Source organism: Gasterosteus aculeatus, chromosome 6, assembly GCF_964276395.1.
Source record: "Gasterosteus aculeatus chromosome 6, fGasAcu3.hap1.1, whole genome shotgun sequence".
NCBI lineage: Eukaryota > Metazoa > Chordata > Actinopteri > Perciformes > Gasterosteidae > Gasterosteus > Gasterosteus aculeatus.
In genome coordinates this window covers 17,926,410-17,946,510 of record NC_135693.1, presented here as the reverse complement: position 1 = coordinate 17,946,510, position 20,101 = coordinate 17,926,410, and the positions used below count along the sequence as shown (strand labels likewise).

General features: G+C 49.8%; 1 protein-coding gene across 8 annotated transcripts in view; it reads left to right on the top strand.

Moving 5' to 3' along the window:
• The window catches only part of LOC120820841 (attractin-like protein 1), a 124,386-nt gene that overhangs the window by 61,543 nt on the left and 42,742 nt on the right, over positions 1-20,101 (top strand). For 7 of the 8 annotated variants that reach the window (XM_078104886.1, XM_078104887.1, XM_078104885.1 and 4 more), the window contains 5 exons: positions 4,373-4,467; positions 5,018-5,096; positions 6,492-6,649; positions 11,555-11,616; positions 16,731-16,809. In XM_078104886.1, the coding sequence (XP_077961012.1) occupies positions 4,373-4,467; positions 5,018-5,096; positions 6,492-6,649; positions 11,555-11,616; positions 16,731-16,809 (473 nt within the window). The remainder of the gene's footprint in view (positions 1-4,372; positions 4,468-5,017; positions 5,097-6,491; positions 6,650-11,554; positions 11,617-16,730; positions 16,810-20,101) is intronic. The other variant, XM_078104888.1, reaches the window with a different exon arrangement.

The window sequence follows — 20,101 nt, the reverse complement described above, 5'->3', positions numbered from 1 at the left end:
TTAGGACACGCGTGGGCATCGCAGGAATACGGTGTTGTGAAGGATGATACGTCACTACATGAAAACGACTCAAATGACCAAAAACATCCGATGTGATCCCTTCTCAGTCTTCCCAGTTTGGCTTTTAGGGAAGCATCCTTGTGTGTGAGAGAGAGAAAGTGTTTCTGACCAGGACTTTGTGTCTTTGTCTCTGTTCCCAGGTGCTAGCAGGGATCACATTGACTTGGCTCATTTGCTACAAATTGCTAGTTTTTCCCCTTTTAAAGGGCAGACGAAGGAGGCACGCTGTAGTCAAAACAGATGTTTTGTTGCACACGCTCCCTCGCCCTGCATCTCTCTCTGTCTCACAGCAACACACACACCCATCGGAGTTAATATTATTACACAGTAGAATAAGGTTCAAGTGCTGTCAATGTCGACGGCCCTCTAGCTGGAGTGGAGCTGTCGTTGTTTCGGGGAAGGAGGCTCCAAAGGACGCAGCAATCAGAGGAGTCACGCCGCAGATTGCACCGCTCACCTCGAATGTGTCTTTGATCACCAAACGAACTTGAGTTCAACGACGATCTCAAAATGTCACCGGTCTTCCTTTTACAGACATTTAAAGGCGCGTCGCCTCAAATCTGGCCCCTTTTAAATGAATAAGGGGCAGAATTTGACCTCTAGGTCAATACAATATAATCAATTATTTAAAAATAAGCAGGGTAAGATCACACATTTGCACATTTAAATACAATATAATTGGCACTGTGATCGGTGACGATCCAGTTGACAGCTGCCTGTGAAGGACGGCGTGAACCTCTGCTCTCATCTGCAGTTGCATTTGGTTTTGACGTCCACCGATGGGACGCTATTTCTTGTCAGCTGGATCCAGGACAGAGTTCGGGAGGCACTAGATGGCACTAATGCGATGCCGTTGCCGGGTATTGTGGGAGGGATTTAGACGATCCGAATGCACAGAATCACTCAAACGGCGGTTTTACAGGCTGTAGCTGCTCGGCGTCTCCATGGCTGCAGCTGAAGCCGTGTTTTTCCAGATGCATTTGAGCGACGGCGTGTTTTCCGTCATTAATGTCACATTATCTCCTCTGTTGTCTGTGAAACGGGGTTAGTTTTGTTTGAACAAGAGCAAAGCGCACTCAGACGCACACGCGTGGACGCACGCGCAGAGATAGCGTGTATAAATCACCGATTTATAAGCCATCAGTTTCCCTCGTGCTCCAAGGAAAGGCAGCCGGGTCAATATTAGTCTTAAATGTCATTGGAAGGTGCTGATAAACGACGCTTCATCTCCCGTCACGTGGCGTTAAAGAGCGGCAGTAACCGTAACACACACCCAGAACACACTGGAGATCTGGATTATATTCAATATTCATTTCAACATATCAATAGCATTGGAGCAACAACACTGCCGGTCGGAGTTTGTACATTTCTTTGACCATTCGATTGAGTGAAGCCTTCCATCCCAACTACCTACCTCTCCTCCTGCTGTTGTTGTCCCACCATTGTCCTCCTCGTCCTTCACTAGCCCCCCCCCCCCCGTCTGGTGTGTTGACTCTATTCTGACGACGCACCTTGTAACCCCGATGTCCTCCCTCCATCTGGTGTGTCGATGCTGGTCTGACTGGCTCATTCTGCTCGGTGGACCGTATCTCACTCGCCCTCCCGCTCTGTCTCCCAGCGTCTACGCGTCGTCCCACTGCTGGTGTCTCTGCACATCTAAACCTTGTGCAATCAGACTCCTGTCTTTCCGTATCCATGCTGTTCGCTCCTCCTGTCTCTCCGTTAATAGTAACTCATCTACATGCATATATTAATGTAGATATATCCCTGCTTACCCTAAAAATAATGATATCATGAATACATATTGGACCATAAGAAACATTTTCCCTCAACACTTCAATGTGTTTTTTGATTGGTTGATTTGTCTGCACTGAACAACACAGAACGATGCCTGAACGATGAAGCGTTCCATCTAATCGATGCGTGCGAGCGTCCAGCCGCTGGCTCCTCGTCTCACGAGCGACGCCGCGTTTTACCCGCCGGTCAGTTGATGATGAGCAACGTTGCTGTTTAATGAGTTTGCCCCCCCCCCCCAGTCAGGCCGGCCCTTCATGAGCAGCAGCGGCGGGACGATGCTCTAATGAACCCCCGTCACATTCCATCTCTGTCCGCTACGAGGGACGTCCAATTAAAGAGACGGCCACCGGTGTCCCGCCGCGTCCGCTGGGAAGACCGGCAGTCAGCTGGAGTACCAGCCGACCACCGGTCGGTCCGGAGTCAGCCCCCCCCCTCACAATCCCAATTAAAAATCAGTGCAGCTGATTAGTGAGCTGTCAGGAATCGAGCCGCAGAGGGACGACGAGGCTCCTCTCCCCCGTCAACCCCCCCGATTCCCTCTTGATATTATTAAACGTTATTCTCGTGGTGCTGAAATGTTTTCAAAGACACTTGAAATGGAAGCTGATAGATGCAGAGGCCAGTTCAGGCCGCGGCCGGCGACCGGTTCTTGTCCGCAGGGCGCTCGTTATATAACAATATAGTTCTATAACATCTGTTTGCATGTGTTCCTACCGGTTAACCCTTCACAGGTTTGATGCCCCCCCCTCCCCCACACACTCTGGTAACACTTTGAATTGCATTTAGCTGAAGCTCCGACTGGGATCGAAGGGTTTCCCTTTTGAAAGTATTTTCTAGATTTGATGCGTTTCCGTCCGTGGCCCATCCAGATGTGCGTGTAGCAATGACTGCACTGTTTGGGAGCGAGGCGTTTCTAATAGGCCGGGGTCACCCGACCTCATGTACGCATCACCTCCGGTTACCTTGAGCTCCGTTCGGGCCTGTTGTCCTCGCGCCGCCTCCCCCCCGGTCCGACCTCGTCTCCCGTCGGGCAGCTGTTGCAAATGGGAAATAATGAGTTGTTAACAAGCATTAAATGCAACTTGGGCAAGAGACTCGGACAAGCTGACATTGTGGGGGAGTTCACGCCTTTTCAAACGTGTTTATTATATTCCTGTTTGAGGCAGAATGCTGGGATATCAGATTAGGTTCCGCTTGAGGGCGTCTGCCTTCTCCTTTCCAATCATCAGTGTTTTGTTTCATATCAGCTGAATCAGCTCACATATTATGGTAATAAGATCACCCATCTGTGAACCTGAGAAATTGCCACAGTCTATTTCTATTCGCCGTCGTACGGGGATCGTTGATTCTCACCAGCACGCTTGCAATTGAGTTTGCCTAAGTGAACCCGCTGTCGGATTCCTCACATGGGATTTCGCTGAGATGAACTTTTTTTATACCTGGCTGGCGTCCTTGTTCCCAACAGCCTTCAAGTCACACGCGTTTGGAGACGGCAGACAAACGGGTGTGAGGTTCCCTTTCGGTTCTGTGCACCTGCGAACAGACAAAAAACAACGTTTGTCTGACATCGTTTGCTTTGGTCTGGATGGTGGAGCTGAAGGGAAGCGCGATCACACCTCCGTTCCTGTGCCGCCCATCGCTTAACTCTCACCTAAGTCTCTATTTCAAAAAGGTGAAGCTCCCGTTATCCGACCGACGAGCGGGATGGAACGCTGCAGCCGCCGGTCGCGTTGACGGACAAAGCTCAGTGGAAAGAGAAGAGCGTCAACGTTCATTTGAGATGGAAATAAAATCCTAAATGTTGCATGCCTGAGCTGGCCTTGGATGCGTCTCACACACACACACACACACACACACACACACACACACACACACACACACACACACACACACACACCTGGATGCCCTGAGGGCTTCGCAGTCACGCTGATTAAGTTAGAAAATCCTCTCTCACGGCCACAGAGCTGCTCTCTATTCCCTCTCACTCTCCTTTCCTCCGTCCTCCTGCCCTCCTTTCCTCCCCCCTATGGCGGGCGGACAAGGTGACCCGGCGTGGCTCCTGCTGTCTGTCCAGATGTTGCATCGGCGTGACTCCCCCTGTATACGTCGGCCATTGTCTCGCCGACGAGGAGCTTTCAGCGACGATTAAACGTCTGCTGCGATCATTTGGACTCTTGTTCTATCGATCCGCTGCTCGTCTGAGGAAAGTTTGAGAAATCAAACTTTTCCTATTCATAAAACGTGTGTGTGTGTGTGTGTGTGTGTGTGTGTGTGTGTGTGTGTGTGTGTGTGTGTGACTAACCATCGTACTCTCATTCATAGAGTTGACTATCGACTCTCGGCCGTCGTCGGACACGTTTTTTCAAGTTTGATTTGGAATCGACCTCCTGACGCTCCTCAGCAAAGATTGAAAGAAGCTCAGATAGTCTTTCCTCTGCTGCTGAAACGTGCGGCGACGAACCGACGCCAACCGGGCGACTGATACTTTTTCTTTGTCTCTCTTGTCGTTGCCCAGACAACCTGTTGATCGACTACCAGTTCACCTTCAGCCTGCTGCAAGAAGACGACCGCCACTACACCAGCATCAACTTCATGGCGACACCCGAACAGGTGACACGTGCACCCCAGGGCGCACAATGGGGGGGGGGGGTTTATGCGTCGCCGAGGCATAATCTAAATAGGGGAGGGACACGAGACGCAGTCATAACCTGATATGTCTTCTAGAAGAGACATTTATTCTGTGGACAGTGAGATTCACCGACGTCCTTCCACCTCTTTCCATCTCAGAGCCTGAAGGTGTGTTCAGATTAGACTCAAAGTTGAATGTCGAGGCAGCATTGAAGACAGAATCAATGGAAAGACACAAAAGAGGCCAATAGATCCAAATATGCCCAAGGAGACGAGAGCGGAAGTTCGAGTGAAAATATTTCAACAAGAAATTCTCCCGTGCGTCTTCATAAATGTACACAAAGAAGTGCGAAAGGTCGGCAGTCCGGAGGGGAAATAAGTAAAAGTGCACACAGTATAGTTTATAACCCCCGGCGGTCAACAAGTAACCCAGGAAATGCCTGTAGAAATGGTGGATTTACTCTTCCAGCCTCTTTGGATGGAAACCGTTTCCTCTAATCCTGCCGTGTGTTTCTCCCGTGTGTCCGCGCAGGCCAACAAGAACCTCGACATGTCCATCAACGCCTCCAACAACTTCGACCTGAACATCACCTGGTCCTTGAGCTCTACAGGTAGCAGCGGGTTCCCACGTTTCTACTTTGTCTCAAGGGTTCGGTCGTCCTGGGACGGACATTTGCAAATGGATACGCGCCTATAGGCACGATAAATACTCAAATATTCACCAACCTAGACAGCACAAATATTATTTAGAATACAGTTAAAGTTAAACACTAAAAAGTGATGCAAATGTCTGGGACACGCACGGTTCAGACGTGATTCATTTTTATGACCCGTCCACACCGTGTGCGTCCCTGTTTAGTGTCCCAGGGGAGCAGTTCCCCTTATGTGGGACGCTATCTGCAGGATATTTCTGAGCGTTGCACGCGTCTCGATGAATTTATGTTCCCCTTGTGGATGTGTTTGATTTGCGGGAAGATTAATTTGCTTGCAGTGTTTTTTTTATTTGCATGATTTTGTGCAGAGAGTTGAGCAGCCGCAGAGTAAAGGTCCCTTTTCTTTCATTTTTAACTATTTTGATTCTGACCATATTAAGAGGAAGTCGATTATTTATATATATATATATATATATATAAAAAAGTGGCCTATGCTACTGGCACAAGACTTCTGTTTTAAACCAAACTGGCTCAAGCCGCAGGCTGCTGGTTGTTAATAACGTGCACGACAAAGCTTCCCGTGAGACATCACAACGCTTGTATCCGAGGATCCGTCGCAGCGTGTGTGAGTTTACTTTGAAATGAAAACACATTCAGAAACAGGTTGTCTGAAGTAGATCAAAGGCTCGTTTCATCCAGCGTTTTGCGTCTCGGATTAATCATGAAGATCCTAAAATTACCAAAACTGCAATATACTTTCTGAAAAGAAGCCATCAGTCGGTGTCTATCATGGGATTCTGTCAAATGAAGCTAAGTGAGCGGTAATATAAAACTTTCTGAAGCATTCCGCCGTCTTCCTGCAGAGACGTGTCATTGTCATTGTGGGGCCGAGGTGAAAAGGTCAGATCCGCCTCCTGTTGGCCTGCCGGGGTTTTGTTCCTCTCCGGACAAAACACATCACAGGCTATTTCACAATTTAGCCATTCGGCCGCTCTGTACTTTTCCCCTCCTGGTTTCATTTAAGATGGAAGCCCTCGGCTCCCACCGCTCGGTGTCTCGGGGCCCCACGGGCTCCCCAGCTCGGGGCCGCGGGCCTTCTTAGTGTGTAAGACAGCGGTTGTGTGCACACTAATAGCCCTGATGAAGCAGAGGGTGGGAACGTGTTATTCACAATGACTGAAAGGCCGTCAGCTGTGACACCTGTCATTTATACATCTGCGTTATTTTGCCTTGTCCACATGGGCTAAACTCCAGATATCCAGCTGTAAGTATCAGCCTTCCTGTCCTTCCTGTCTGTCTCTGTGCACTTTGCTCTGCTGTATTCCTCTCACACCGCTGTCGGGCCGCCCTCAGCCGGCACCATCTCGGGGGAGGAGATGCCCATCATAGCGAGGACCAACATCAAGGAGCACCGGGACAGTTTCTCCTGTGAGAAGTTCAACTTCCGCCTCCACCACAACATCACCTTCTACGTCTACGTGTCCAACTTCAGCTGGCCGAACAAGATCCAGGTGAGCGGCTCGGGCGATACGATGCTTACGACTTACGAGACATGTTGTGATCTCTAAAGGGGGGGACGTCCACACGTGGAGTCCTCTGCCTCAGTATGTCAGGTTGTGTGTTTGTCTACACAAATGTCACACATACACACGCTCACAAAACACACACATTTCTGGGAAAATGCATGTTAATTTGAAGGCCAAGATGCTGAACACATGTTTTCTAGTCTGTGAGACGATACCAGGCGGCTCGTTTGACGGCGTGTCCCGCCCCTCGTTACGGGCCGCTTGTCCTTCGATCGCGGCGCTCATATGCATTTCCCATTAATGCCACATTATCGGAGCTCCACATGTCTGCCGGGTTGAAAGGCGATACGATAATTACGCGCGCGGCGATGTCGGGCGCGTAACGCGAGGAGCACTCGGCGTCCCGCGCCGTGACCTTGGTGGCTTCCGACGCCGCAGCGGGGGGCGAGGAGGACAAAGTGTCCTGAGAATTGGTAATGACCCCCACCTCCATGTATTGGATCTGATAGACCTGCACACACACACACACACACACACACACACACACACACACACACACACACACACACACACAGTGGAGTAGTCATTAGTAAAGTGGTCGACTTTCTCGTGGACCAACAGACAAAAAAATGGCCGCACGTAGCTTTTAAAATCCTTTTCTTCTGTAATGTTTGGAGATCTGATCGTTTGGGAACGACGGCCCGGATGTTGCGATAATGAACCAACACTGAACAGTCAGGAAAAGTCTTGTTAACCTTCGTCAGAGAAGCTGAGACACAAAACATTTCAGATCTGACACAAAAACTGAAACGGAAATGCATCCTTAGAAAGGTAAAAATCCTCGTGCACGCCGACACACACACACACACACACACACACCTGTGGGGGAGCATGTGAGTGTTTCCCTGGCGGCGAGCTGACGCTGACGTTGGGATCTGCTGGAACTGATGCTGATGGGTTGTGTCACGCCGCCCTTGCACCTCCTTCCTCGCTTCCTCCTGCACCGACCAGCGTGACATCATATTTACCACAATGCTGCGCAGGTTGGAATGGATTGGGGGGGGGCGACCTTCTGCAGGATCCCTTCAGCTGTTCACTTCACACACAGGGAATATTGAACAGGAGGAAGGGGGGGGGGGGGGTCAGGGCTTTAAAGTTGAGTCATGCAAGGATCCTTCCACAGCAAAATTTCAAGGATGCCGAGTCATTGGATCCTTGAATTCTACCCGACACGGAGTTCGAACGCTCGTGTGTCATTTAAAACGCCCGTGTTCGGAATTAGTCAGCATAGGAATGTCCACAAACTGTTCCTGGAAATAAGGAATGTGTGTTGAATGAGAGCTCGTAACGGCCCGACAATCGAGAAGCACACATTTAATAGTTATAAACTTTACTTTAATTACATCATAACATTTAGGGAATGTTCTCTGTTTTAGAACATCAATAGAAATCCATAAGGCCACTGCAGAAATAATGAGTACATTTTATATCACAGGCAAATGCAGATCATCTCTGTCTGCTTAATTTCCCCACAAACAAGCACTCGCCTGGATTCTTTTCTAATCAAAAACACATGTTTTATTGATTGAGGCCGCAAACCTTCTGGGAACACGACCCAGTTTGTCTCTTCATCTCCGTGTTTTGAACGAACTGTTCATTTAGCCCCGAAATTGTGCAACTTGAGACCGTGACTGTTTATAATTTGCACATCTGTGTTTGTAATTTAGCATAAAATGATATCTCCACGAGAGAGGCCCGTAATAAGAGCGCTTTGTTTCCTCTCCCGATGTTTCTGAGGCGTTAAATTAAAATCAAGAACAGGAAGCAAAGACAAACACCCCCCCCCCCCCCACCCTGCTTCTCTGTCAACGAGAAGGCCAGCTGATTAAAAGCCTTCTGTCAGAGGTGAGCCGCCATTCTGCTGCAGGCCCGAGCCCCCAACCACCCCCCCCCCCCCGAGCCGCCGCGATCGGCCGCTTGATTCGATTTGCCGCTCAGTCACTTATTATCCTCCGTTAAATAGGACGCCTCAATCACACACACACACACACACACACACACACACACACACACACACACACACACACACACACACACACACACACACCCTCTCCGATCGTATCAGTGCCAAAGTGTCCTTTATTGCATTTAAACAGAAGCTGAAACGGGTAACTGTGCCCTGAACACACACACACACTCAGAGGGTCTATCTCATGGAGGCAGTATTGTGTTCCATACGGGGGGGAGACGAGGGACGGCTGAGCGCTTCCCCGTCCAACCCACAGGAAGTCATCAGCTACCTCAGGAGCGATTAGGCAGGGGGGGGGTCTTTGTCCGGGACGAGACGAACGCCTGTTCGCTTCTTTTTGCGAACCCGCGCGGCGCGTGGAAAGCGCCCCCCAACCCCCCAAAGTAAACGCTCGGCGTGCGCCGCTGAGAGGCCGCGGGGTCGCGCGTTAGCTGAGCTTCAAACGCCAGGCGCTCGTCCGGACGAATCTCACGCGTGGAGCTCGGCAAACATTTACTCCCGTTGAACGTGGGGGTCGGCCGATTAAAAGGAAAAGACAACATGGGAGATGACTTTTTTTTCGATCAAAGTAAGCGGCGAGCGGCGGAAAGGCCCGGCGACTGCTCCGGGGTCAGACGGCGCTGCGCTACACCTGCCGCTGCCGCTTGAGCTGCAGATGGACGGCAGCCGGCTCCTCTGTGGGTGGAGGCGGCGCTTTGGTCATTCGTCCCCTCATGAATATGCATGAGTGTGAGGACGAGTGTGGTAAAGACATTCGAGGCGACGTGTCCTAAACGCGGGAATACGACGCGTCTCCCCGGACCTCTCGCCCGCCGCATCCGGAGGCGAGAAGAGTGAATGAACCGATTACTTTCGTCCGCCGTCATCGTCTCTGATCATCGATCTCGTGCCGCAGCTTCTCCTCCTCGTCTCTGTGTTTTTACCTGCGTCATCCTTCCCCCCCCTCGCCCCCCTTTCCCTCTGCTGGCCTCGTTCCTCTCCTCTCCCGTATTGATTAGCCGGACTGGTTCCCTCGCCGCAGGATTTAACAAGCCCCCGGTTCAGGGTTCGGGAAATGAAAGGCGGCTCGGTGCTGTCACAGCTGCTGGGCCACCGGGGGCTCTCAGTAATGAACCGGCTTTCTTTACGTCGTCATTCCTCTTCTTCTTTTATCTCCCCCCCTCCCCCCCTCCTCCTCTTCTCTCCTGTAATTGCACTTCTAGCTTCAACACGACACAAAATATTTCCTCTGAACAGACGGCTGCCCCCCCCGATCTGAAGAGAGAGCAGCTTCAAATGTGCACATTAAACACAACGTAATGTTTATCACATCAGCCACATTCATCCGTCCAACGCCTTCAAATCAATAAAGTTCAACGTCCTGAATGAAACATGCCAGTGCTTCTTCGGCGTATGGAAACACCTCCAGTGTTCGGGCCGAGCTCCTCCTGTGACCTTTGGCTGCTGAAGTCGAGCGCTGACGTTTCCGTGAACGCGTTTTGTCAACAGACGGAAGGAAGTTTGTCTTTAACAAAACCACAAGATGTGGAATAGATTCACCACCCCGACCATCCCAGAAGGAACCGCACCATGTGTTATACTGCCGTAGCGGATGGCAGTAAGGTGTGTGTGTGTGTGTGTGTGCGTGCGTGTGTGTGTGTGTGTGTGTGCGGCGCTGCAGTGGGCCGGATCACGGAGGAAAGGGTGTGGTCTAAACAGCTTATTGATATAGTTGTTTAACGACTGCAGTTGTTGTAAATTTAAACGATGGCTGTTGGCTGGAGTTCAATGTGTTTTCTGCACGTGTGCGTGTGCGCGCGTGTGTGTTTTCTGCATGTGTGTGCGCGTGTGTGTTTTGTGCACGTGTGCGTGTGCGCGCGTGTGTGTTTTGTGCACGTGTGTGTGTGCGCGTGGAGGGAAAGATGTATTCGGAGGGATCTAATGTTGTAATCATTTACTGCACTGAGTATGATGCATTCCCGTCTGAACGATTCCCATCTACTTCCTTTTTCCTTTCTGTGTGTTCCCATAAAACGTGCTCTCGCCGTCAGCGGGTAACGATGCAGGCGTCTGCGTTGGGAGGCTGAATGCAAAGCCGGGCGTTTCTTCTCCCTGACGCCTGTATTAATGCCGCGTCCCTCTGGACCAAAATCAGCTTTTCTGCAGCGTTTTCCCCGTCAGACCATTTCACCTGCTGCACAAATGCCAGTAAACCTCTTAAGTCCATTCTGCCCCGCTCCTTTCTCCACCCCCCCCCTCCACCCTCCTCCACCCAACTGGTCTCTGAGGATTCGCTCAAGACAAAGACGCAGCCTCTCCGGCTATTAGAGGCCATTCGAAGCTGAATCAACACTTTGCTGACCGATGCGGTCAGACTGGGAAGCGGATCTTCGGCCGTCCACCTGTCATGAGGACCCGAAGGAGGTCACGTGCTTATTTGCATGTCTTAAAGACGTGTGAAGGAAAATGCCGACTTTGAGTCTTTGAAGCCAATTAAGATGAAATATAAACCTTCAGCTTGAGTTTAAAAAAAGTCAGTGAATAAAAGACTTATTAATTTATGTCTGTAATAAATAATCCCCTAAACATGATGCGGTGTCAACGTTGCACATGAACATACATGTTACTGGGGAGCGATTGTATTTTGAGAAGGTGAGATGAGGTGGGAGGAATGTTTGCGTGTGTGCTGATGAAACAAATGGAAACATATTTATTATTCTTTTTAATTGTTTTTATTTAATGATGCAACAAAAATAGTTCAAACATGTGCTGAAAAATAAATATATTTTATTATAAATAAATATATTTTATTTTTCAACATTTAAATCCAAATGCCTGCTGTGTGGATTTAACGCTCTCTCTCTATGTCCCTATTTCAACAGATTGCTTTCTCGCAGCACAACAGCATCATGGACCTGGTGCAGTTCTTCGTCACCTTCTTCAGGTACGCTTGTCCTATGTTGTGTATTTTGTGCAGCTGCTCCTCACAGGCCTCGGCTACTCGGTGGTTTTAGCCCCCGCAGACTCTTTGGGGGCTACTCGGTGCCGCGGACACTTGACCCCCCCCGAGCTCTCGAGTAGCTCAGATGCAGATAAAGATCAGACATCCAAAATGTATTGAAGTGCTTTGTTTTATGTGTCTAATACCGACATGGGCAAAGTACGGCCACCGTGCATTCGTTACTACGCAAACACGCGTGAATGTTGGAGGCTTTTGATACAACAGTGTTTTACACCCTTGCAAATTTGTTGATGATTGACGTGTCATGTATATTAGCTCACGCAAACACTCTATCCAGCTGTTCCTGGTTCCACCCCTGGTCTAATAAGACTACTTCTTAACAAGGTTGAGGATGAATGTAAAAATGATTGCCTTCACCTTTAGTCCATTAAAAACCAGTGCTGTCCATTTTTGAGGGAGTCTTGGAAAAGACGTCTGGATGGAAGTCTGATGTCTTCAGGCAAGATTCTGCCACTCAATTAAGACGCCGGGCAAGTGTGTGTGTTCAACTGTGTGTGCGTTTCCTGCAGAGATGTGGGTGCGTGTCCGTGCTTGTGTGTGTGTGTGTGTGCAGCCATGTGAGGAAGTGAGCCATTTCTGTGCCCAGGGCCGGCTTCCGGACGCCACTGACCTTTAGGCCAGCACAGAGGGATGATGTCATCATTAGGGGACTGTGTCAAGTTTTGCCGGGAGAGTTTGGTGTTGTTTCTCTCTGTGTGTGTGTGTGTGTGTGTGTGTGTGTGTGTGTGTGTGTGTGTGTGTGTGTGTGTGTGTGTGTGTGTGTGTGTGTGTGTGTGTGGGTTAGTCACCGCTCTGTTTATGAGATTCTCTCTTCTGCACTGCACCAGATTCTCAGAGAGAAAAGGTTATGTGCTACTACGGGACGTTTTCCCTATTTGTTGTTGGTTTGTGTGCTGCTCCATTATATAATGCCATGCATGCATCTTTTTTTCCAGTTCTGGAAAAGGTATTCAGGTCATTTAGTTATATAATGGTACCATTGGCTTCTACACAAGTCGCACCAGGGCACCATTTACCTTCTATACAGGACGCACTAGGCCACCATTTACCTTCTATACGGGACGCACTAGGCCACCATTTAGCTTCTATACAGGACGCACTAGGCCGCCCTTTAGCTTCTATACAGGACGCACTAGGCCACCCTTTAGCTTCTATACAGGACGCACTAGGCCACCCTTTAGCTTCTATACAGGACGCACTAGGCCACCATTTACCTTCTATACGGGACGCACTAGGCCACCATTTAGCTTCTATACAGGACGCACTAGGCCACCATTTACCTTCTATACGGGACGCACTAGGCCACCCTTTAGCTTCTATACGGGACGCACTAGGCCACCCTTTACCTTCTATACAGGACGCACTAGGCCACCATTTACCTTCTATACGGGACGCACTAGGCCACCATTTACCTTCTATACGGGACGCACTAGGCCACCCTTTAGCTTCTATACGGGACGCACTAGGCCACCATTTAGCTTCTATACAGGACGCACTAGGCCGCCCTTTAGCTTCTATACGGGACGCACTAGGCCACCCTTTAGCTTCTATACGGGACGCACTAGGCCACCCTTTAGCTTCTATACGGGACGCACTAGGCCGCCCTTTAGCTTCTATACGGGACGCACTAGGCCACCCTTTAGCTTCTATACGGGACGCACTAGGCCACCCTTTAGCTTCTATACGGGACGCCCCAGGGCACCATTTACCTTCTATACGGGACGCACTAGGCCACCCTTTAGCTTCTATACGGGACGCACTAGGCCGCCCTTTAGCTTCTATACGGGACGCACTAGGCCGCCCTTTAGCTTCTATACGGGACGCACTAGGCCGCCCTTTAGCTTCTGTCTGTGACGCAGCACAACACAATGAAATGATGGGTGGGTGAAAAAGACTAAACGCAGGACTTTCACTCAGGACGCCGCTATCATGTGTGAAACCTTATTTCACTATATTTAACTGCTTCGATACTTGTACTTTCTAAGTTGTATTAAAAATGTATTTTTCAGAAGATTAACTGCATAATGTCACCCCCCCCGTCCTCCCTCCTTTTCCTGTCTCTAGCTCCATGCTCGTGTATTGTATGTCACCTCTAAATGAAGGCCAGAAAAAAGGAAAATGGTCATAACAGAACAGCATTTACGTTCTTCCACAGCCTCCAATGCTAATTGGTGACACTGCGGCTCAGCTTTTTCCAATTACTCCCGGCTCTTGCTCGCTTGATTAGCAATCAGTTCTCTCTCTCTCTCTCTCTCTCTGTGTGTCTCTCTTCCGCTCTCTCTTTCCCAAAACAGCAGAGAAGCTACTTGGCGCTAAGTGGCTCCCCGAGCTCGCCCACTTCATTTGCAAATGACCGTTCCTGAAACTCACCAAGTGGTTTAGATGCCTACTGCTTACCTTCTGAACAGAGGTTTAGTTTGAAAGGACGCTCTGCATGTACGTTTACCGTGGATGGAACCCAGTGCGTCTCATCCTGCATGCGTTGAAGCGTCGTAGGACGAGCTGCACTGTTGTGACTGAAGGAAACTCACAACTTACCTGCTGTTTCAACAGACAATAAAAGTGGACGTGCCCCACTTTTTGGGATAAAGTCTCACATTCTGATTTTTGGGCGACCACCCTCATCATCAACGACTGCGATATGAAAAGCTCACCAATGGCTTGTAAGTTTAGCTTGCGGAAGTTGTCAGAAGTACAGACAGGCTGGTAGGACGGCAGGAAATAAATGTAGTTCCTACCACAGAATTGTTTCTTTCAAGAGTTGGTTTATTAGGAAGTTTAAATATGTGAAGCAGCCATCTGGTACACGGATGGAGCTTTCACTCAATTAATCCACATCCTTGTTGTCTAAAAGTGCAAACGGAAAAGATAGAAAATTAAAAAAAAGCAGTTCGATAAAAGGCAAAGATCCTCGGGGTGACCGATGGATAAAAGTTAATATGTCAAACATCCTACAGGACCAGAAGCTGCAGCGAGTTGATTTGCTGTTTGTGGAGATGGAAAGCTGTTTCCGATTGTGAGCTCTCTGCGGCTCATGTTCAACGAATAGCTTATTGATTTTTTCCGTTCTGCCCGCTGGGGTTCAGATGTTTCATTGTTTTGTCCTGCGTGTGCGTGCGTGTGTGCGTTGTGTATCTTGCGCTTTTGGAAGCCTCCTGTTGCTTGTTTAAACCAAGCCGGCGCACCACTTAAAAAAAAAAGCAAGAACACAATCATGTACACGCACTGCTGTGCCCCCCCCCCCCCCCCCCGGCTGCTCCATCGGTTCGATGGCCATTACCTGTGGGTGAGCGCTCTTAAGCCTTAAACCTATCAAGAGGCTCAGCGGAGTGTTAACAAACCCACAGGACTCGCTCGGCTCGCCTCCCCCCCCTCCGCCCCCCTTCATCCCTCTCCCTAATGCTCTGGTAATAGCGACAATTAGCCATCCCGCTCCATCCCCCGGACGGCTAAGCTCGCGCCCTGCGGCCCATTTGTGGCTCGGCGAGGCGATGGCGGATGGAACAGGGGGGGGGGGGGGTGTCGGCCTGACTGGGACGGAATCTCAGCCGGCGGAGGTGCGCTTAGGAGGATGGAAGGTCACAGAGAGGGAGGTGCTGAATTGTCTTTGCTTTCATCGGAGAGGTTTAAGCCACTAACACCTCTTGGTTATTGAAAATATCGTTAGGCTGAATGACGCCTCGTTGCAGTCATCACATGTTCTCGTCATCATGTACCAGTCGAAGGTCCGGACACATTGTCTTGTGTTCCAGCTGTGATGGAAACTGCAAATGAAACTCATGAGCTGGAATATGTGTTTGGTGTTGGACGTTATCAGTGGGGGGGGGGTCACACAGGATTGAAATGATATCCGTAAAGTACCTTGTCGGGGAATTTTTAAGTCCATTAAATGAAAGCTTTTCTCATCATCTTGAAAAAGTCTTTAAACTGGAGGCTGCGGCGGCATTGAGCATCGCGTCCTCATCCCCGGGGGGGACGGGGAGGGGGACGGGGGGGGGGGGGGTTATTTCCTGGTTGTGATGGCTCAGAGTGCAGCCGAGAGGTCGGGTGTGGACACCAGAGGCCGTGACTGGAGCCTCTTCAGCAGACCAGGTCTGAAAATGTCACGCTCATTACAACAGAGATGCCCTTTACGCTGCTGCCGCCTGCGCATGGTGACGCATCTCACGCGCACAATCACACAGACACGCACGGATGAAGAGGAGGATTGTTTCAGAGCTGCCGTCCTCAGCAGTTTCTCAGGGACTTCCTGTTGGTAAATCTTTGGGCGCGCTTGTTTTGAGCTCTCGTTAGAAGTTCTGCTTGAGAGAAGAGCTTTGTCTTTAGCCACAGAACTGATAGCCCTCCAGACATTGGACGCTCAGGCTGTGTGTGTCTGTGTCTGTGTGTGTGTGTGTGTGTGTGTGTGTACATGAGACCTTGTTCTTTGTTGAGAGCATCATGTTGCTGGTTGACCTTGGCGGCCCCAGAATCCCCAGCTGCCTGCGGTCACCGCGGTCTCTCATCTCGCCACAGATCGCTGGAGGATTTCTCCCTCCTTGGTCGTCTGGAAACGGGAGCGGGGGGGACAGTAAATGGGTGTGAAGAGGATTTTTTCCTTTCTGCATTTTACGTTATTATTTCTTTTAAGGCCAATTAAGTCCCACTAGGATGAAATACATGCTATTTTTATAATATAATCTGCAGATACTGGACTTGGGTTGAGTTGTATAATGTGGAGCACAGTGGGCTGTAAAAAGTCCATAAGTACATATGCATGTTATTAACATCCGAGGTTTCCTCTGTTTTCATTATCTTATTACATTTAAAGTTTCCATCCCGGTGAAACCCGAAGCTGAGGCTCTCAACCTCTTTGAGCGTGTCTAGAGATAACGCCTCTAATAGCGTTAAAGGCCATTCGGATCGTGTCAGCCGTTCACGTTCAATCAACGTTTGGACCCGTCCCATTATTTAACGACTCTATAGAAAAAGGAAAATGTTTGTTCCTGCAGGACTGCTGATCTCCAATTAATCGGCTGTCCGTCTCTCCCCTCCAGCTGCTTCCTGTCTCTGTTACTGGTCGCTGCCGTGGTTTGGAAGGTCAAACAGACCTGCTGGGCTTCACGCCGTCGAGAGGTAGGACAGCTCCCTGCCTGGCGTGTGTGCGCGCGTGTGTGTGTGTGTGTGTGTGTGTGTGTGTGTGTGTGTGTGTGTGTGTGTGTGTGTGTGTGTGTGTGTGTGTGTGTGTGTGTGTGTGTGTGTGTGTGTGTGTGTGTGTGTGCGCGTGTGCGTGTGATGTATGCGTATGAGCAGCATACATTTGTTTACAGCACATGTCGAGTTGTGTCGAGCTGCTTGTGCGCGCTTCACTCTGCTGCACACGAGCTGCTAGATGCAGCTGGCGCATCAAAAGCGAAAGTAAACGTATACTGACGCCCCCCCCCCCCGTCCCCCCGCTGCAGTTGTAGAGGGTGTGTTAATGTTCCCGGTCTGAAGAAAGATAAAAAAAAAAGATATCCGCTTACTGAGTGTCGCCGTGACGATAAACAAGGCCGTCCCCCTTAATTAGTGCTCCTCATGAACCAATTAACTCAGACGAAGTGACGCTAAGCGAAGCGGAGTGGAGTGATGCATCACTTAAGGACTCAACAGATGCTGCGTCATTGCGTATTCACTCCTGACCCCTCACACACACACACACACACACACACACTCACTCTTTTCCTCTGCTTTGCGTCGGGGTCACCAGGGAGATAATAGTCTGTTTTTATTGGTGTAATTCTCTGTAATTCGAGGGCCGTCGTGCTTGAATACACTTGTTGGTTCGGGGACCTTGTTGTGATAATTTGTCTCCGGGCCCTGCGTGGCTGAGGGGTCCAACCCAGCAGGGGACGCCGGGCGAGGTGCGCGACCCCTCGGCTTCATTTACGTTTAAAAAAAAAAAAAAAACACACTCCTTTTGAATAGAATTTTTGGAATTTCCCTGCGCGAGGATCGTCGCCCCGCAGGCCGGCCGGCCGGCCCTCGGCTGCATTATTCATGAGAGCCGGTCTCGTATCGCAGCACGACCGCAGTGCTGCGTCCACTGCACTGTCGGCTTGTCTTTCAATTGGTCTTCCCGAGGACACGAGCTGCTTCATTTCATCTCCTTTTGGATAACAGAGGATGTAATAAATGAAACCATCTGCCTTCAAGGGGCAAACCATCACTGTGAGAACTTGTTAGTAAGTTTGTTCTCATCATAATCCACAGTAAATGTCCCGTGTTGCTTCTTTTCATCACATAATTAATTCATCCAGAATGGCACAAAGGAAGCAAATGGAGCGGCTTTAAAGCCTGATCTCTCACTCGAGCGGCGGCTGACTGGAGAGGAAAAGGGAGCGTTTTCACCAGTAATGGTGCTCAGCCGAGCTGAGAGAGAGAGAGAGAGAGACTGTGACATTTCAAAAAGATTTTACTTACTTTCTTCACCACTCAGCTGTTACATTACACAAAGCTCCTTCTGGATTTGTCCTCTCGCTCACACAAAATGTCCAAGAAAACACGATGTCAATGAGCGCAGTGTCACCGTGACAGGAACGCTGCCCTTTGCTGGCAAAACACAGAGAAATGTTTCAAAATGTCTATTTTTTTTTTTAAATAAATAATTTCCCCCAAAAAAGGCGGATGGATTTTGCTTATGTGACATTGTAACATTTAAACTAAAATTGAATCATCACGTGAGATTTAAAGCACCTTTAAAAAAAAAATCCACCTGAACCTGGAGAGCATCCTGGTTTTTAAAAAACGACTTCCCTCCCTGTGGTGGCGAGGGAGAGTCTTCCTCCCGGCGTCGCCGCTGCCTGGCGAGGGACTGTGTGTCGCCGGCCCCCGGTGAGGCCGGCGTGGGAGCCTCACTCAGCCTCACTCGGCCTGCACCGCCGAGCGAGAAATGAACAGCGCTAATCCATGCAGCCCGGGCGCCGTGTTTCCATCATCTCCTCCCGTCGGTGCGTTTAGTGCCGGCCTCGTTGTCATGGAGATAAACTGCAGCTGTCAGGCGCCTCGGGGGCCCCGGAAGAAAGATGGTCAATAAAGATTGTCCGAATATATAGATATAGTTATTGTAATATACAGCTGCTGTGCTTCAGCGCGGGGACAACGGGTATCGAGCAGGTATTCACACCGCAACCTTCAGCAGAACTTTGGTAGCATTTTTCTTGCGTCGTAGCTTCGTTTTATTTAAACCGACGTTTGTACGTCGATATATGAATGACGTCCCATGAGACATGTCCCCGTCAGGAGGAGACAGTGCTCCGTCCTCTCGTTCAGCTGAACAGATCCCTTTGATGACTCACGATGAACAGAAGTCCTGCTCACACATCGTAATTGGCAAAAAGTGGCAGCCACCCGCCAGCTAGCGAAGCCCGACGCCGCGGCGGCGCTTCCTGGCGTCTCCTGATTGGCTGCGGTCGCCCCCCCACTTCCCCCTCAGAGAGCCGCTCTACTGGGGAACCGAAGCAGAAGGTGAAAATGGGATTCCTTCACCGTTAATTATGAATCACAACCATCCAGAAGACTGCAGAGAACACGGCGTATTAATAGAACCGCGGCTTTATGCTAATTGCTTTTTTTTTTCTTTTTTTTTCTCCACCAGATTTATTTTACATTTTTTATAACTCGACAATCGTTTTTGGAAAATGAGATAAAACAATCAAACGCTACTTTGAAATTCTAATGCTGATGCGCGGAGACAGATTGCGCAACGCGTCCTATAACAGGGTTAGCCCTCTGGAGACGTGTTTGTGTGTGTTTGTGTGTGTTTGCTGTGAGGTTGCGTCTCACAAACCACCAAAGCTAATATTGCCTCTGGACTGAACGAACAAGTCAGAAGACACGCGATAAGAAAGACGGACAGACAACCAGGAGGGACACGATTGAGGTCCCCTCGTCCCACAGAATCTTTCATGGTTCTTGGATCTCTTATTTACGGCGTTTCGGGGCGTTTTTCTGAATACAACATTAGGATTATTACAACAGGAGTAGTGGACAGAGGACTTGAATAAATATGTCCGATATTCTCTGAATCAACGATGCGATGCTAAACGTTAGCGCCCACCGAACCAGCCGGCGGCCTCCGCGACTCGGTTGCGACGACCCGGGTGGAGTTTGGCACCCACGCAACAGCGGGCGCCTCCCCCTCCTCCCCCACCCACGCACCCCGCTCCTTAAATTAGACGTTTGTGTTTGCCTCGCGTGAGGCAATTAACATGTTGTATCACTTTCCCCCTGCACTCATTATGGGATCGCACTCTGCGACAGAGTTACAGGAGGGTGACGAGTCACTGCGTAATGAGGAGCGCTCGATTCCAAGTGGAAGTTTTAAGGCGGTTTTCGTTTGTTTAAGACTCGTCCGCTAAGCTGATTGTGCCGCTGTTAATGGACCAGT